The sequence below is a fragment of the Temnothorax nylanderi genome, unplaced genomic scaffold (genome assembly GCF_030848795.1).
Source record: "Temnothorax nylanderi isolate EJ_2023f unplaced genomic scaffold, tnyl_v1.0 TNYL_tig0365_pilon, whole genome shotgun sequence".
NCBI classification, from domain to species: Eukaryota; Metazoa; Arthropoda; class Insecta; order Hymenoptera; family Formicidae; genus Temnothorax; species Temnothorax nylanderi.
The window spans coordinates 22794-43152 of record NW_027249427.1 but is presented as its reverse complement, the minus strand read 5'-3'; the positions used below and the strand labels follow the sequence as shown (position 1 = coordinate 43152).

Here is a 20359-nt window from a genome sequence, read left to right as displayed (position 1 = left end):
GGAGGAAGATAATAAAACAAATTATAAGAAAAAAAGATTAGGACGAAAAAGCGATTACTCATATTATTATCGTTAGGCACTGCACATTTTTTAAATATTTTTTGTTTTATATGAATTTGGCATAAAACATGATTATATATAATGGAAAAATTTTTTAATCAAAATGCAATGTAATTATGTGTGTGTGCCGTGTGCGTCGAGTTTCAGGATGCAAGAACATTGAAGACGAGCCGATGAAATTTATGGAAAATTATTTATTCTAATTAACTGTTACATATAAAATCAATCGATAAGAAAATGATAAGAAAATAATCTCTTACGAACTATACATACTACACATATAAAAAAAAAAGATAAAAATCACAAGTTCAACTTATCTATGCGAAACTCGCAATCATTCCTCGCGGAATTAGTGACAAAGGATTTCTCTTCGTCAATCTCACCAAGTAGATTCAGTTCGTCGATACGTGTCATGAAAGACTGAGGTATGACACCGCTATCCGATGTGTCAGGCCTTCGGACTTCGATAGGAGGTCGATTGGCATCGCAATTTGCAGTCTCTCGTACGACGATCGGTGGCAATAAATCGTCTAAAGAAAATTCAGAACGACTGAACGTAAAATTGCTGATACAATAATAATAAAATAATAGCATTATCGAGCGCAGGAAAAAATAAAATACAGAAAAATCAATCACTGATATAGAAATCGAGGACTTATACACGAGACAGAGAGAACAAAGCGATAGCAAAGTGTTGCTACGGTAACAAAATCGAGCGTCGATCGCGATAAGGCCACTCACCGGTCTCCTCGATGTTCTTCGTCGCGTTCGCGGTCTCGTCCTCGGATATCTTTGCCGTGGCGAATTTGATGCTTTCCAGCAGCTCCTGGCCCGACGACGGGAAGAATCGCAGACAGACGATACCGTGGATCGTCTTCACGAGCTTCGTCAGGTCCTCGGGTATGCAAAACTTCCTGAAGAGCCGCGCCTCCTCCGGCAAATGCTCCGACTTGCAGTACGGCAGGTGTATCGCGTAATACCTCTTGTTTCTCCGCGGATAGTTCTCCTTCAGCAGTCGCAACAGGTGGTTGTCTACGTTTCGATAAATGATCGTCGCGTCGAATTTCGCGGACGTCGACGGCGGAGACGTCACGACCAGGACAACGTCCGCGGTCTGAAACGCGGTGTTGCACCAGAGTCCCGGGTCCTGCGATCACGTTACACGATTATTTCGCTGAATCTGCCCGCTGAGAACTGTCGCGTCCGTAAAAATTATTATTAAATAAATCGATGAAACTCGCATTATCGAATTGTGGATCTCTATCTCTTTGAAAGGAATTGTCGTAATATTACATCGTCGATTTATTTCATCACTCACTTTGCTGACGGTTTGTGCGATGTCGAACATGTCGATCATGGCATTGATATTACAGTATCGTAAGTACTTTGCTAACTCCTCCATTACGTTCACGTGCGACGGATGCGTCGGTGAGTACACCAGCAAGCAGTTCGGCCTTATCGTCATTCTCTTCAAAACTGTATTAAAAAGAAAAAAAAAGAAAAAATGATTTATCAAAACGAACTAGAGTCCCTCTAATCAGAGTCTGGCCATACAGTAGCAACTTTTGATTGGTTCGGCATTTCTTGCAAAGAGAAACAGAAAGAGAAAGAGATATAAAAGAGAAAGAGAAAGCGATATGAATGTATATCGCTTTCTCTCTCTCGCAGAATTTTGCCAGAACTGCAAGTTGGCCAGACTCTGATTAGAGGGACTCTAAAAGCGAACGAGTCAGACATATTCACGAGAGGAAAAAGAATCTCACCGCTTTTTTTGTACAGCTTGAACGCGTGGTACAGCGCGTACAATATTGTAGGTGGTATCCATATTAAGCTGATTATCATAATCAGCAGTCGATGAGACGCGTGTTCTGTGAGAATACGTTAATTAGCGGCGTTGGAAGAAAGAGTCGGAAATGAAAAACAAAAAAAACAGAAAAAAAAGAAAATTTTGAGTTAAATCGCATTTACTTATGTATATACAGGGCGACGTGCTGTTCGCGCATCCGTGCTCGCCGCACTCGGGATGCAGGGCAGCGACTTTGACGTAATAGATGCCGTCCGGTGCCGAGAAGTTGTGTCGCACGTGCTCGTGGTCCTTGCTCGCGGACACGATCACGGTAACGATCGTCGACTTCGTGTCGTTGTTAATCAGCCACGCCTTGTACTGCGTCACGTTGTACGTCGACGGGAGCGGTTGTATGTACAACGCCGGATCCGACGGATCCGACACGTCGATGTATACGAAGGGCGTGAACGTTTTGACCTGGACACTATCCTCTGGAAGAGATTCGCGGTCAGAGATTTATGCGAACGCGATCGCGCGAAACGGAAAGGAAAAGAGACAAATGAGAGACCTACCGATAAAATCGTGCTGCGGCACGTGGAATACGTATTTTCTGCTGTACGCGTAATGTTTTCCGATCGCGAGATACTCCAAGCGATACGGGGATCTCTCGTACACAGCACCGGAGAAGGGGCACGACACGTACAAGTCTTTGGGCGCGGGATGGCTGGCGTTCCCGTACAGCTCGATGTGCCTGCACGCGTTCTCGTCGTCGTCGTGGATGTTTTGATAACGCGTGATTAACCCTGATTTACAAAAATTACAAAAGATTACAAGATCTTAATGTATACGGCAACGAGAGGTATTAAAAATATATATTTATATCGAGCGGGTTAAATATCTCGATAGAGCGGTTGATGTCTCCTTACTATTAAAATTGATATCCGAGACTGATAAATTGAACGCAGTCGCCTTTTCGTTATCGAAGTTTTTCACATACGCGTACAACGTGAAAATTGCAGCGTCATTCCGCATGGATGGCTTTCCGGCATCCACAAATCTTAGCTTCGCGCAACCTAGAAAGTCGTGAGGTATATTTAACGAATCTGAGAGAGATATTCTCCCAAATTATTATAGATTATCGTTTCCTACCTTCCCCCTTTTGTACTGCTGTCAGTACACATTGGGAATCCGGTGATGGTCCCAAGTGAGTCTAAAAAAAGAAGAAATAAATTTACTCTGGATATAAAGTCTTGCAATTTTCTGCACATGATATTGGTAATTAGTCAATTCGAGGTGAAAATGAAGATTAAATGTGACACAGCTATACTTTTAAGCTATACTTTTGTTTCAGCTTTTATCGTCGATCACTTACATAATGCAAAAAGTAGCGTTTTGTTATTTATCGATTCTTATTATCTACCTGCTCACAATCATGAGTAAATTAATAATTGATTATCAACGTTAGTCATATCTATATGAATAATAGCCATTTTCACAGAAGTTATACAAGGTGGTCCACCACTCGCCCATTAATTTTTTTAACGGCGGAAGATAGATTAATTTGGAATTAGCCTTTTTGCGAAAATATCACCGTTTATAGTAATTTTTCAATTTTTAACATTATATCTTTTGTGACAAACTTCAAATAACAATTTTATTAAAAACTTTACCTAAAAATTAATTGACAAATATAATTTTAGCTCCGTAGTATTTAATCTGTAAAAAAAAACTTTTGAGAATATAAGATTTTTAAATTTATTTTCTATTGTTATTGTCGCTGAAGATATAGCCTGCCTGAAGTGGAGCCGAAACGTTCGGTTTTGTAATTCATTCTATATTATACATAGCCCCGGTCTCCCCTAATTAAAAAAAGAACAACGTATACCCACAACACGCGCTAACAACCGCGTTATTATATCACTGCCCTCTATTAATTCAAGTTTTGTATTCTATAATTAAGTCTTTCTAAAAAAAATTCATTTGTTAAAAGTCTTTTGGTCTTTCTCTCTTTTATAACTCGAAAATTATTGGCATCTCGATATTTTGAAGGAAAATTACCTCTAAATTAAAAAAAATAATTGTTAAAAGATAAGAAAAAGGACACCCTGTATATAACATTGTTATATTGACACACAAAGTGGTACTTTGCTCCAAAGATAACACCCTGACAACATCTGAGCAATTCTAGTTATAAAAACGATAAAAAAAAGGCTCGTATCTTCGATCTAATTTTTATCTGGAATTAATGTCATTGATAATTAGAGAGTTAATATAATTATTAATAAATCAATTTATCTGCGAGTTGACGTGCGAAGAAAGCACGTGATCCTCGAGACACCCACTACACAGTATCCACAGCCGATAGCCGCAACGGGTACGGACCAGTTCGAACGTGTTTTGTCCGAAAGGAACATTTTTTTAAAGTATTGCGACTGTTACTGTCTGCATTGTGTTATCATTATCAGTACCGTGTATCGGCGCCTTTCGAGGCCTACAACTTTTTTTTACGACGCCGCTAGCGGCTTATACGACGAGTGGTTCGCCCTGGCCATTATTTGAGCAGTATTGCTTTCCGGCCATAATTAAAAGAAGAAGAAGAAGAAGAAGATCCACAGCCGATGTGATACTTCGGAGGAACCTGGGAACCGACGACTGAAGACTGAAGTAAGTCATATACTTACCAGATTCTGCACCAGACAGTAGTCCGGATAACAATGCGAGGCCCAGACGTATCCAGTCAAGGAACACAGGACGACCGCGGCGACGAGGAAGCCGTTGTTTACCGTCTCTCGCATTTCTTCTGGGTTGTGGGTTATTGCCCGCTCGATCGACGATGCGCAACAATTCGGTGGACGGCACGTGTCACCGACCTCGACATGTCAACCGCGCGACGGAATCGCGACGACGGTAATTCGGATGTTCGTCGCGGCACCGATTACCATCCCAAAGTTTCCGGACTCGCACGCGACTCGCACGTCGAACGACGCAAAATACCGTACGTAAGTACGTGACTAACGTGACCGCGGAACGCGGAACGGCGGCGTCAACCGTCAACAACAATCACTTCTGTCGGACGCGAGGTCGCGAGCTACTGCGCGTCGACGCGAGGAAGGCTCTGCTGGAAATGCCAGGTACTGCTACTGCTTGCATCGCGTGTCGTCGACAAGAACGGACTCTACAAGACGGGTCATCGATGACTCGGAGTCATCCAGCGACTCGCTTCGTCGAATGGTTATGATTCAAAAGAGGAGAGATAATGGAACGTATAGCGTGATAATATCGAATATATCGATACTTCTTTTCAATTTTGGAATAAGTTATGTATTTTTAGCACGCAAATCGCTACAGATTATAAAAGCGCGAACAGAAACCTAATTCCTGAAAGGAAGATAAATTTCCTGACATTGATAAGATAAAGAGCAAAAGTGTGTTAAAACGATATCGATTTTCAATGCGGAAATTAAACGTGAGATGTAATTGAAGTAAAACAAGAAAAAAAGAGAAAAGTATAATTTTTTATTTTTGCAGAAGTATGAATGTTCGTTCAATTAATTAAGTAACAAAATACATTATCCAAAGTGCAATAATAAATTAAAATTAAACAGAAATAATTTCTCATTTCGTTGTCGAAAAGTATTATATGAGAAAAATAAACATAAAAAATATGTGAAGAAACAATGCACATTTAAAGGAAGTGTTAGATTTGATACATGGTTCAGCAATTCTAACTTAAGCCTGGAAACAATATGCAGGATGACTGCATATTTTATTATGTTAAGACCTCCGAGACAAATATTTTTGTGCACAGAATTGCACAACTTACTCAGCACTCGGTTGTTGACTGGATTTCTTTTTGCCGAGAAGTAAGTATAATTTAATATACTTAATATACAATAAATATATGTTAAATAGATATATATTTATAGAATTTGTTATGTTAAATATAATAGATTTGCATATATTGGGCCGAAAAGAATTCAGCGAAACTTGGAGGGCCCAATATAATCGTCGAAATAGACGAAGCAAAAATCGGCAAAAGGAAATACAATCGTGGCCGAATAATCGAGGGAAAGTGGATTTTTGGTGGATACAAACGTGGCACAAAAAAAAATTTTATTGTGCCAGTGCAAGACCGCACGGAAAAAACTCTGCTTGAGGTGATCAAGGAGTGGATTCTTATTGATTATTATTAGTATTTATTGGAATTTATGCATATTTCTTCATCAATATTTTATTCCGCTTACAAAACTCGTCTTATAAGGAAGCTTGTATTTTATTTGATGCGTAATTATTAGTATTCATTGATTTGGGTTTCTCATAGAGGAAGCGCAATAAATGAAGTTGAATTGATGAAGCAAACTACGCATCAAATAAAATACAAGCTTCCTTATAAGACGAGTTTTGTAAGCGGAATAAAATATTGATGTGAAGCAATATGCATAAATTCCTAATTTGCACACTTAAAAATAGTCGCCGAATAAACGATCTAGACGCACAGAAAAATATAGAGATAAAACCGACAATAATAGAGCTAATGCCCCTAACTATTTAATTTGTAAAATCGCGATTATACAAGGCCGACTTCTTCCGCGACGCGATCAAACGCATACAATGTAGATTAAGCGCATCCGATGCTCATGCGGTCACGGTGAAAGATGCAGAGGAATGATCGGTGGGGTGACCACAACTGAGTTTTATAACGCGGAAAAATCTTTCTCGAAAAAAGTTTGAAATCTTTCCAGAGAGAAGTCTTCAAGGATACGATGTCCTTGAAGAAAGAGAGAGAGAGAGAGAGAGAGAGAGAGAGAGAGAGAGAGAGAGAGAGAGAGAGAGAGAGAGAGAGAGAGAGAGAGAGAGAGAGAGAGAGAGAGAGAGATCCTACGAAGCCGGCTCCGGAGACAAAGAAATTCGACTCTTGGACTTGCGAGCGCGCGGACATGCGAACGAATTGACATTGAGGGGAACTGTAATTCTGGACTTATAATAAATCGGGCTGTTGCTAATAGACTGAATTTAAACTTAATTCCCGACTCGCTATAATATTCCTTCACGCACACATCCCGAGCGCGAACAAAATATAAAATGTCCTCGAAATGTATTTGTCATCATCATCTTCTATTACGGGAAGATATGAACGGAACGTGTTGCATGAAGAATAGAGCATATAAACGGAAACGAATATTGTGTACCAAAGGGTTTGTGATTAATTTTTGAATATTGTTCTTCAAAATATAACTTTATTATATATGATTGAATTTATAATAAAATTACCTTCGATTTAATGATAAAAAATTTAAAATATTGATAAAAAATACTAAGTGGTCGGGGTATTTCGAAAAATATAGAAATATAAAAATTTTTTCTCGTTTTAAAATATGTATACTCTTAAAACCATTCAACTTTTAAATTAAAAAAATGTTCTATCTTTCAAATACGGTAAAATAATGCAATAGAAAAAAGTCGCTTACAGAATTATAAAGCCAAATACACACACAAAACTATATAATAATGAAAAAAATAATAGATATAACTACAAAAACATGAAAAATACGTAAAACTTACGAAATAGTATATTGTGCACCAAGGGGCGAAAGTAGCGTTTTTCAGACGAGTGTGAAGTTTGCCGCCCGAGCCAAAGGCGAGGGCGGCAATCACACGAGTCTGAAAAAGCTTTCGCCCCGAGGTGCACACGATATTTTTCACAATACCTTTACGGAAAGTTCGACTTCCATGCCTAGAGAGAGGCGAGAGTGGTTAATTTCACGCCAAGGCGGCATAGCGGGTGGAAAGTAACCACTTTCCTCCCTAGGGCGGAAAGTGACCACTTTCCACCCGCTAAACAGGGAGGAAAGTTGTTACTTTCCTCCCTAGGGAGGAAAGTGGTTACTTTCCGCCCGCTATGCCGCCTTGGCGTGAAATTGACCGCTTTCGCCCCTCTCTACAGGCATGGAAAGTCGAACTTTCCGTGGAGGTGTTGTGAAAAAGATTCTTGTCACCCAAAATTTACAAAATGTGGCCTCAAACAGTCGTTTTTCGCGCGATCTGCTAACTAATTGAGAAGCCGAAAAGGGATTTAAATGCGAGTCGTTGAATATCAACAGCAATGTCACATTTACGAAATATCGCAATGGTTTGTAGTGTACTACTGGTTTATTGTTGGACTACCTACCCTGTACTAAATAAATTCCCTTTTCTTTTTATTGTAAGAATTGTAATGTATCGAAATATAGCAATTGACTTGTGGAATTTTAAAATTTCTGAAAAAATTGTCGAGACAATTCTGAAATACTTTGTCTACTCTCTATCTTTTGAATTTCGAGATACGGTGCTATTTCGATATGTTCACTTTGGTCTATAATTTTTCCGGATACATTGTCCCATTTTTCATATTTCAAGATTATGACTTTTCAAGACATTGTCTCATTTCAAAGATTTTGAGATTATGACCTTTCGGCACATTGTCGTAGTTTTCAATTTTCGTGATTTTGATTTTTCGAAACTTTGCATGTCCACCCAAATTCATCTTTCAGTATAATATTTGTGCTCCAATAGGACAAGTATACAAATACAAAACATTCATGCTTCATGTTTGTTCCGCACCTATTTGCATTTTCATGAATTTTGTGTTTATGTCACCTACAAATATTTATTATTCACGCACATTTTGAGTGAATATGTTTACAGCTAAATATAAATAACCGTGTAAAACTCTAAAATCAGATAGAATCGTTGAAGGATCAAGCCGCTTGATTCAAGCGGTACGGTAGTACCGCGATACCAAGTACCTACATAAAAAAATGTGACTCACCCAGATCAAGTGACCGAACTTTTATGTTCACTATGGCTATGCTTATGCCATCATCACTCGGTATTACTATAACAAAGGAACACTACGCGCTGCTTTTCGCCGATTTTGATGAAACTTGCAGGAGCTGTCGGAGATAATACTATGCAATGAATAAACCTGTAAAGCCGATATTATAAAGCCGATTATATACATATATATATATATATAAATTGTTTTAAAAAATAAATTTGTTAATTATAATTGTTATCTAATCACTAGTAGAGTAGAACTATGAATCCATTGGTTTATATAATATAATGAATAAGTGGAAAAGTAGCAAAATTGCACTCAGCCGCTGCTATAGTCACTGCAAACAGGGACAATTTTGTGAAAACATTCAGAAACATTATCAATAAAAATACATGCAAATGCAATTATTTTTTAGTTTGAGCGGCAGACCTCACCAAAACATGTTTACCGAATTCCTAAATTATAATGTACATAGTAGGAAACCTCTTTACGACTATCTCGTATTTCGCAATTCCGTTGCGTAACCGTTACAATGTGATTTCTGCCCAGTGCTCTGAATGTCAACGTGAAGAAATTCAAGCAAGCGCGAAATATATATATGAATGTGTGTATGTAATTATATATCTCCCACACTTCCGGACTTGACCGATTGGCGTGCATATTTAAAGGCATGCATGCTAATCGTATCTGGGCCCGCATAGTCAATATTGCGTACACATATCGCGGTACAGTTACGCGCATGCGAACATGTTTTCGATGTCACGCGGAAATGATTAAAAATGTTATCACCTCAAAAAAAAGATAGATCACGGTAATGGCCAAAAAAACGCCTTTAATCTTTTTTTATATCAAAGTTATTAAGAAGATATGAAAGAATTAAGAAAAGATATGTCACGAAACGTGTCATATATTATACGATGATTACAAAAACCGCATCTATCTTGTATCGATATAAATTTAAAGAAAAAGATATCCGCACAAAACGGTTTCTATATTATTACTTTCAGGGAAATTATTTTAAAAAATATATAAATTAAAATTATATATAATATTATATTATAAATATATATAATATGATATTAAAAAAAAATATATATATATGCAATATAATATTTTTTTTTAGAATATCTTTTTAAAAAATTAGGCAAAAGAAGATACTGAATAAGTTTAATATTTTGTAGAAATTCTCACGAAATAATACGAAAGAAGCACTTGTTCTTACTTATTCTCACTTCTTTTCTTTTTTTGTCAATTTTTCATAAATCTTTACTTCATATAAATTGATATTTTATATCTTGTACTTTCCATTAAATTTTATTTTGTATATATTTTACAAACTACCTTTAACCTGTCATAATCTTCTACACTATCTAATTGTAAGACGAGTTTATCGAATTATTTTTTCTAATTTTCCTATTTTTCACTCATTTTTATTGCGAGGCCATTCTAGAGTTAGGGCCGATATCACAGTCTCCGATTAACGTGACCCTCCGATTAAACTCACTCTTCGTCTCTTTCTAGGGGGACAGTTAGAAAGAGATGCAGAGTGAGTTTAATCGGAGGATCACGTTAATCGGAGACTGTGATATCGGCCCTTAGTTTAGAATCAAATGTCAAAGTCCGTTATGTGGCGTGATTATAGTTAATTGTGACATAATTTATTAGAATGTGAATCAGCACTTCTCAAAATAAATGCGGTTTCTTCGTTTTACACACATTTTTTAATTGATTCTAAACGAAACTTAGATATTTTCCGTTCAAACGAAAGTTATCGCCAAGTCAACTTATTCGGTCGTCTTGACATGAGTCGATTATACTAACAGATTCTCTAATTTAATCATTTGACGTTCGTAGACCTAAGTGATACACGGTACATTCTTCTTGTAGGTCTCCAAATGTATAGCTTCACTGAATTTAAATGAAATGCTTAAGCATGTTTATGACGTCAATTCGCTTAATTAAAGTTTTTTTTATACAAGACGACTATTGTTTATTGCGATCTGCTATCTGTTACATTTCATAATTTTATTTTACTTTCTACTGTATTTTATACATTTTAAATATCTTCTACATCCTATATATTAAGACTACAGCAATTTTGAGAGATACTTTCTAAATTTCTAAAATATTGTACGTATTCCTTTAAATTCAATTTTGTGTACAAAATATATATATTTTATGTGATATTACTCATTCTAATAAATATACTTGAAATAATACTATTATTTTACTTCTTTTTCATGGCATTATATTTAATTTTTTTTGTGTTTTTCAAATAAATATTAATTATTTGCATGGTCTGATCAGATCAAGGAAGCGCAAGGTTACAATTTATTTAAATTTATTTAAAATGGGAACGTATGCATGATGTAAGCCTGATTTACAATGTGAATTCTTAGCATTCCATGGTAATGGACTCTCGAGGGAACCTTTCATTTTCGATAGAGTGACGGACCTTGTGTCGAAAAAAATAAATAATTCTGCGCCAAGGAATGTATTAGCATGCTCGGTTCGAACAAGAACATACATTCGATTAAGGCACCTTAATTTAGAAATAAAAAGAAATAATACTGTTAAAAAAGTCGAGAAAAAAACAAAACATATATGCAATAAAGTTTATATTTAAATTGTTATTTTATTCAAGTATACATTTTATTAAAAATTATTAAATGTTATTAAATGTGTATTTTAGTAATTACAAAAAACGTTATCTAATTTTATTCTGTTTGAATAAAATATTTATTTTTTTTCGTTACATATGTCTTTTAATTATTACCTAAGTAAATTGCGTTTCAACCGAAGTTTCAACCCTTCCTCCTCACACTATAATTCAGAATCTACACTGTGGACGTGCGGTAATCAAATTACGTAATACAATACTACTATTACCCTCCCTTCCCCTTCCAGTGCCTACCCTCCGGCCCCTCCCCCTGATCCGCTTCGTCATCGTCCGTGCCCATCAGTAGTTTTTCCTCCATCCTCTCCGCGATCTCGTCCCCCGCCGACTTCCTTGTCCTCCCACTTTCCTCCTCATAAGAGAGGGCTACAAAAAGACTATAAAAAGGTAAACGGGCGGTAAATTCATCAGTCGATTTTGAACCACGGTCTTAAAAAAGTGTGTCGAACAGGAAGATCTGCAGAGAATATTTTTTTGTATATTGTGAGTATACTATAGAATATCTCCTGGTATATTATCAGTATACTTATAAAATATTTTGAGCATATTATTAATTTATATATAATTGGAATATATAGGTGTAAGGTAAAAAAGTAGGTATTTTATGTAAAAAATAAATAAAAATGTGAAATTATTTAATTCATATATAAACAAAGCTTTAGACAAAAATGTTATTTCACACTTTTTATTCATTTTTATATAAAGTATCTACTTTTTGATATAAAAATGTCTCTCATTTTACATTGCATATATATTTGATATCACATAAATCATATACATATATGTTCATATCACATAAATCACATATATTTCTACATTTTATAAAATATATGTATCATATAATCGGAATTTATACGACATAATCCGAATTTCTCGGATAAAAGATTCAATACGGCAATAGTGAATATTAAACAACTAAAATTAATCAGTTCTATATTCTCGAAGTCTTATTATTATTCAAAGAAATAACTTTCGCAGTCCTTCAATTGACTCGTTCTACAAAAGCTTTTAAAAAACTGACGACACGCTCGGTACAATTAATAACATTAAAGTTAGTCTAGTTTTCTACATTTTTGAAATATAATTAAAGAACAGAACTAAATAAAAGAGAAATAGTTACAAAAACTTAATTATGAGGACATATTAATAGCGAATATTAAACAACTAAAATCAATCACTTCTATATTCTCGAAGTCTTATTATTATTCAAAAAAATAACTTTCGCGGTCCTTCAATTGACTCGTTCTACAAAAGCTTTTAAAAAACTGACGACACGCTCGGTACAATTAATAACATTAAAGTTAGTCTAGTTTTCTACATTTTTGAAATATAATTAAAGAACAGTACTAAATAAAAGCATAGGAAACTATATATCCTGAGTGAGTGAGTCAGTGACGTCATGACTCGACTCACCATTATAAGTTTTCAATTCCCGCCCCGAGTCATGATGTCATTGCCCCTTTTCTATCTATATCTACGTCTCGTGGGTCATTATAATTATTATATTTTTGTTCAATGTTTTAAAAGAGAGAGAGAAAGAGATAGATCTTATTCCTATTCTTAGTTCTTATTCTTATTCTTATTCTTATTCTTATTCTTATTCTTATTCTTATTCTTATTCTTATTCTTATTCTTATTCTTATTCTTATTCTTATTCTTATTCTTATTCTTATTCTTATTCTTATTCTTATTCTTATTCTTATTCTTATTCTTATTCTTATTCTTATTCTTATTCTTATTCTTATTCTTATTCTTATTCTTATTCTTATTCTTATTCTTATTCTTATTCTTATTCTTATTCTTATTCTTATTCTTATTCTTATTCTTATTCTTATTCTTATTCTTATTCTTATTCTTATTCTTATTCTTATTCTTATTCTTATTCTTATTCTTATTCTTATTCTTATTCTTATTCTTATTCTTATTCTTATTCTTATTCTTATTCTTATTCTTATTCTTATTCTTATTCTTATTTTATTCTTATTCTTATTCTTATTCTTATTCTTATTCTTATTCTTATTCTTATTCTTATTCTTATTCTTATTCTTATTCTTATTCTTATTCTTGTTCCTTGTTTTAAAAGAGATAGATAGAGAGAGAGAGAGAGAGAGAGAGAGAGAGAGAGAGAGAGAGAGAGAGAGAGAGAGAGAGGGAGGGAGGGAGGTTGGCATATGCAATTTGTGCATATGCAGCTATAACAAATACTTAAGTTCTTGTGATAATTTTGCCTGAAAATACAAAAAAATTTGATTAATGAAAATTGAATATTATTAATAAATAATATTAATAATAAATGAAACATGCAGGTATAAAAAATACTTCCTTAACTGCATTAAATATGTCAGACAAAAATATCGAAAAAGATTTTTAATTTATTTCGAATTGCAACATTTTTTGTTATAAACTAATTTAATTTTGATGTTTACTAGCCAAAGGCTAATTAAAATTAAAAAAAAATTAAGCAGCTGTCTTCTGAATTATCAAAAAAGAAAAATTATATGTAAAGGGAAAAAGAAAAATAACAATTTGTTGGAGATACGAAGTGGCTCCACTCGAACTAACGGGTCGCGATATTACCGACGCCTATCTATTCTTTTCGATACTTATAGATTCGAGTTCAGTTCTCTTTCTGGCGTCGCACGGTTGACCACGTGTAATCATTGTAATCGTATAGTAATCCGAATAAACTTGCGTTATATAAAGTAAACTCTGATTATTACTCGCCAACAGGTTATGGGCCCAGAGTACATGAAACGCGAGTGTTCGATTTAAAGTCGCGAGTGAAGAACTCGGCGAAAACGTGGTTGCGGTGTACCGCGCGTCGCGTATACGGGAAGACCGTTAGTGTGAGAACCAGTACGCGAAAATAGAGAAATCGCGAGATAAAGACTGAGACAATAAAAGACAGTAAAAGTGGTGTTAAAATGTCAGCGATTATGAAAATCGAGCCGTTAACTGCCGAAAATTATGATACGTGGAAAATGCAGATGGAAGCTATACTGGTGAAAAACGACGTATGGGCCTACGTGAACGGGACAAAAGTGAAGCCGTCGTCTGGGACAGATGCGATGGAATGGACAAATAAAGATGCGAAAGCAAAAGCCGATATCGTGTTGTCGATGAGTACGTCGGAGTTGAACGTGATCCGTGGTCTAGAAACGTCTAGAGAAGTATGGCTAAAAATCGAATCGACATTCCAGTCGAAGGGACCGGCGCGAAAAGCGATACTCTTGAAGAAAATTATTTTGTCACGATTGAAAGAGGGGGACAATGTGCGAACCCATCTAACGGAATTTTTCGAGGCAGTGGCAAAATTAAAAGAGATCGGTTTGGTAGTCAACGAGGAAGTGTTAACAATCTTATTGTTATACAGTCTGCCAGAATCGTTTGGAAATTTTCGTTGCGCTATTGAGACACGAGATGAATTGCCAGATCCCGAGATATTGCGAGTGAAAATACTTGAAGAATACGAATCGCGAAAAGCGAGCGACAATACAGAGCAGAATGTTATGTACGCGAGAAGGTCAAAGTTTCGTCAAAACACGCGCGTGCCACATGACAGTCGTGAAGATTCGAGGAACAATAAAACCGAAAGCCAAGCTGGTGCGGGACAAGGAAAACTTAAATGTTTCCGTTGTGGTAAAACCGGTCATATTGCCAAAAGATGTCTGGCAAAGTATCCTGCGAATTTACAAGTGAGTGCACGACAGGTGGAAGACAATGACAATGAATCGGTGAGTTCGGAACGCGCGCGCGGGGACACGGCGATGTTGAACACAGTTGAGACGGTGCTATTTAATCGCGAGAGCGTAAATGGTGTAGAATGGTGCTTGGACAGTGGATGCACTGCACACATGTGTACTGAAAAGACAAAGTTCGAGAAAATCGAAAGTGTGTATAAGACATTGAATTTGGCGAACAGTGAGTCAACGAGTATAACGGGCGCGGGAAACGTGCGAATGGCCGTGAGTAATGGTAAACGGGAGACAAATGTAAACTTTGAAAAAGTATATTACGTGTCGGATTTACGTACAAACTTGTTATCGGTGTCAAAAATAACGGATCGCGGATATGAAGTACATTTTCGTGAAAAAGACGCGACCGTGACCGGTGAGCACGGAGAAATAATTTTTCGAGCAGATAGAATCGGAAATTTGTATTACGTGCGAAGGGGCAAAGACGCGGTAAATGAAAACGATGCGGCGAGAAAAGGAGATAATGTGGCGATGTCCGTGAATCATACGAAAAGTGAGATCGACGAGTGGCATTACAAGTTGGGACATTTAAACGAACGAGACTTAAAAAGCATGGCGAAAAGCGGAGTTGTGCACGGGTTAAAACTTAAAATCGATCAAACAATGTCAAAATGCGAAGTGTGTATTCGCGAGAAACAAACTCGAGCTCCATTTCCGAAAAGTGAAGGCGGTCGTACGAAAAACTTATTAGAAATAGTACATTCAGATGTGTGTGGACCGATGAGAACTGCGTCACATTCTGGCGCAAAATACTTTGTGACATTTATCGATGATAGGTCGCGTTGGTGCGAGGTTATCTTTGTGAAAAACAAAAGCGATGTTTTGAGTGCATTTAAAAAATACAAGGCCGCGGCAGAAACTTTAACAGGGAGAAAAATAAAAGCATTGCAGTCGGACAATGGAACAGAATACTGCAACAAGGAATTTGACCAATTCTTGGAGCAAAACGGTATCGCGAGGCGATTATCAACACCGCATACCCCTCAACAAAACGGCGTGGCGGAGAGAAAGAATCGGACGCTGGTCGAAATGGCCAGGTGCATGATGCGTCAAGCGGATGTTTCTCCAGTGTTTTGGGCAGAGGCGGTAAATACTGCGTGTTATGTGAGAAATCGGTGCGTGACAAAATCGTTGGATGGACAGGTACCGTATAAAGTATGGAAGGGAAAAATACCTACGGTGATATATTTTCAAATCTTTGGTTCGAGAGTGTTCGTGTCGGACAAAAATCCCCAAAAAGGAAAATTTGACTCGAGATCGGAGGAGGGTATTTTCGTAGGATACTCAAACGAATCGAAAGCGTATCGCGTGTGGCTACCGAAATCGCGTAAAGTAATCGTGAGTCGCGACGTGAAATTTTTGAACGAGTCAGCTTTTGATCGTGAATACCAAGAGTTTCTTGAGGACGAGAAACCTGACCAAATCGAAACTAGGGGACACGAACAGGGAGACGAGTTGATTGAGGACAGAGCAAAGGAGCATCACGCCGAAGGACCTCAAGTTGCTATCAAGGAAAGGGATCACACAGAAGTACCTCAAGATGTCATTGTTAGAGCGCCTAAACGAAGGGCAACGGAAGGCTCTACTCCTTTACCAACGAGGCTTCAACCACCGAAACGTGGAAGGGGAAGACCGATGCTATTGCGTACCGGATCGGTTGGAAGGCCGAGAAAACTATATCAGGCCACTAACAACAATGACGGAAACGATGGTGAGGATAGTGAAGTTTCGGATGATGAGGGTCTACCTGGTGAGACTCCAGACAATGATGACGCGTTTATGGAATGTAACCTAACAATAACACACGATCCTGCAACGTGGCAAGAAGCGGAGCAAAGCGACGACGTCGAAGACTGGAGAACAGCCATGGAAGATGAATACCTTGCGCAGATACGTAACAACACTTGGGAAATTGTATCAAGACCACAAAAGCGAAAAGTGATTGGTAGTAGATTTGTTTTCTGTACCAAAGATAGTGGACTAGTCACAAAGAAGAAAGTACGTCTTGTAGCAAAGGGTTGCTCACAACGTGCAGGGGAGGATTTCCATGAAACTTATTCTCCCGTGGCAAGATCGACTTCAATTCGATTATTGGCGGCATTGTCGACAGAGTTGGGGTTGCAAATCCATCAAATGGATGTGGTAACCGCCTACCTCAATGGTGAATTAGAAGAGGACGTGTACATGGAGGTACCTGAGCAGTTACGCGAGGTACTGACGAAGATCATCGCTGGAAAACACGTAGGTTCAGATGCGGAAATAGTCAGGAAAGAAGACATTATAAGAACTGCAAAACGCTGGCTACATGCATTGAACGCACATCAAGATAGTGTATGCTTGTTGAAGAAAGCACTTTATGGATTGCGACAATCAGGGTTGCAATGGTATCGTCGTCTTGTGTCAAAACTGAAGCAAATGGGTATGCAACCAACGAACCAAGACTCATGTATGTTTACGTCGCGAAGGAAAAACTGCGTGATGATAATTGCGATTTATGTCGACGATATTGTGATCGCAACCAACGACCCGAGCTGGATGAAAGAGGTGAAGCGGAATTTGGCGGAGTCATTCGAGATGAAAGACTTGGGACCAGTGAATCATTGCCTGGGAATCGAATTTCAACAAGACGAGAATGACTATAGTGTTGTCTTAACACAGCGTCAATACACTGAAGCTATCTTGGAGCGTTTTGGCATGCAAGATTGCAAACCAGCGAGGACTCCAATCGATACAAATGTGCAACTGACAAAACCGTCACGAGCTAATGAGAAGATAATGAGACAATATCCTTTCCAACGTCTCATTGGAGCATTGATGTATCTTGCGGTATCTACGAGGCCAGATATCGCGTACGCGGTCAATTTCCTGAGTCAATTCAATACGAATTATTCAACTGAGCACTGGCTGGCAGCCAAAAGAATCCTCAGATACCTGAGGGGCACCGAGAGTCATGGTCTGATGTACCAAAAATCAGATATACCATTGTACGGAGTAGTTGACGCAGACTGGGGTGCCAATACAGTTGACAGGCGATCATATTCTGGATACGCATTTATCCTAGCAGGAGCAGCAATATGTTGGGAAGCTCGAAAGCAACGAACTGTAGCGCTATCGAGTGTAGAGGCCGAGTATATGGCCATGTCGGAGGCCACCAAAGAAGCGATTTATCTTCAAGGTTTATTACGCGACACAGCAGGACCATGCGATGGGACCATACTGTTCAACGACAACCAGGGAGCACAGCGTTTGGTATACAGCACTGGTGTGCATCATTCGAGAACCAAACATATCGACTTGCGCCACCATTTCATTCGAGACCACTGTGCATCGGGCGCGATTGAGCTTCAGTATATGTCTACCAATGATATGCCGGCAGACATATTAACTAAGGGATTAACCGGACATAAACACATTCAGTGCCAGGATGGTTTGGGGATGATTGAGTTGCGCGAGTAACCTAGCTGGAGCCTACGACTTCGAGGGGAGGTGTTGGAGATACGAAGTGGCTCCACTCGAACTAACGGGTCGCGATATTACCGACGCCTATCTATTCTTTTCGATACTTATAGATTCGAGTTCAGTTCTCTTTCTGGCGTCGCACGGTTGACCACGTGTAATCATTGTAATCGTATAGTAATCCGAATAAACTTGCGTTATATAAAGTAAACTCTGATTATTACTCGCCAACAGTTCCCGACACTGGCAATTTAATGTATGACAATTTAATTATATTATGCGATTAAGATTATCAATTTTTTAACAAAAATAATTTTTTATAAAATTAGAATATTAACAAAAACGAAGAATATTAAATTAAGAAAAATCAAATTGTATACATCACTTATTTAATATAAAAATAAAAAATAATTTTTTATAAAATTATATTATTAGCAAAAACGAAGAATATTAAATTAAGAAAAATCAAATTGTATACATCACTTATTTAATATAAAAATAAAAAATAATTTTTTATAAAATTAGAATATTAGCAAAAACGAAGAATATTAAATTAAGAAAAATCAAATTGTATACATCACTTATTTAATATAAATATGCATTGCTATTGTTTTACTAGATTGCACGTTCACAGCCTTTGGTTTATTTAAAAAATTACATTTATTAAAGATGATCTTAATTTAAACAGACAATATCTAACGATCAATTTATTTTTTAAGTTGTGACAATTAGGAATAGAATAAGGGAGTTTCTGAATTTGAGATATAAAGTATTGTTTAGCATTTAGAGTTGAATCTGATAAGACTCTCTGCAAGTGGTTTCTAAAAATTTGTTCCATTGCTAGAAAAAATTTAAATGAAATTTCATTAATAAAATATAATGACTCGGCGTTGCTAATACGTTTTAAACGTGTTAATTTGGCATAAATATATCTTGTACTTTTTTTGATCCCACTGCTTGTACACATATTGCACAATATTTTTCCCTTTTTATGATCCATTGTAATATATAACATAAAATATTTTGTTCAATATTGTTAAGTTGAATTGTTACATTGATAGTTGGTGTAGAATCTTGTATAATCATACTTTTATACTTTGATTACTATTTAGATTTGTGTTATTATTATTACTATTATTATTATGCTTATTATAATTACCATTAATATTATTATTATTAATGATATTACAGTTATTTTCCTTATTGCCGTCCTCTTCTTCTTCCTTCTTTTCATCATTAGTTCTAGTCTTTTTTGTCTTTCTCTTTTCTAAAATTTCTAAAAACTCTGATAAAAAAGTTCGATCATCTTCCTCATAATTGCCGTGGCTTACATTTGCCATATATTGTGATATTGTGATTAGCTTTAAATCATTTTTAAATTGAATGGAATTTGGTGTAGGATGTTTTTGCCGTACAATGCAAAAAACATTTTCTAAGCAATCTTGGCTGAATCTCGAACCCATAACAAAATCAAAACCTTTATTCAGTAAATATTCTGATACTTGAATATATGACGTAGTGGATATCACAGCTGATGTTTGAAATGGTTTCCAACTTTGATCCTTTCCAACTTTTAATTCAGAAAAAAAAGTTATAGCTTCTTTGAGAAATGTTATGGTTTTATTATATTATTTTTCCCCAAAGCAAAGAGAGGATGGCGCGCAGTCATTATTTGAAACCAATGAGCAATATATTTTACGAACCACGACGTAGACTTATATGAAACTATGTTTTTTCTTCAGCTAAAAAATTTAATGCTGAGCTAACATCATAATTCAATACGTTAGATGCGAAAAAATTGTATTCTT

The 20359-nt window shown here is 36.6% G+C and overlaps 1 protein-coding gene and 1 long non-coding RNA gene across 2 annotated transcripts; one reads left to right on the top strand and one right to left on the bottom strand.

The window, feature by feature from the left end:
- Positions 1 to 234: 234 nt before the first annotated feature.
- Positions 235 to 4910, bottom strand: LOC139781818 (uncharacterized). Its single transcript, XM_071720717.1, has 9 exons — positions 4528 to 4910; positions 2996 to 3056; positions 2773 to 2919; positions 2419 to 2649; positions 2029 to 2337; positions 1824 to 1928; positions 1379 to 1536; positions 802 to 1207; positions 235 to 590 (listed from the first exon to the last, which is right to left on the bottom strand). The coding sequence occupies exons 1-9, from the start codon at positions 4639 to 4641 to the stop codon at positions 361 to 363; spliced, it is 1761 nt and encodes a 586-aa protein (XP_071576818.1). The 5' UTR covers positions 4642 to 4910; the 3' UTR covers positions 235 to 360.
- Positions 4911 to 4992: 82 nt separating this feature from the next.
- LOC139781819 (uncharacterized) lies at positions 4993 to 6851 on the top strand. The gene is made up of 2 exons (XR_011720689.1): positions 4993 to 5709; positions 5797 to 6851. It is a non-coding gene; the product is annotated as an uncharacterized lncRNA (long non-coding RNA).
- The last annotated feature ends 13508 nt before the right edge of the window (positions 6852 to 20359 follow it).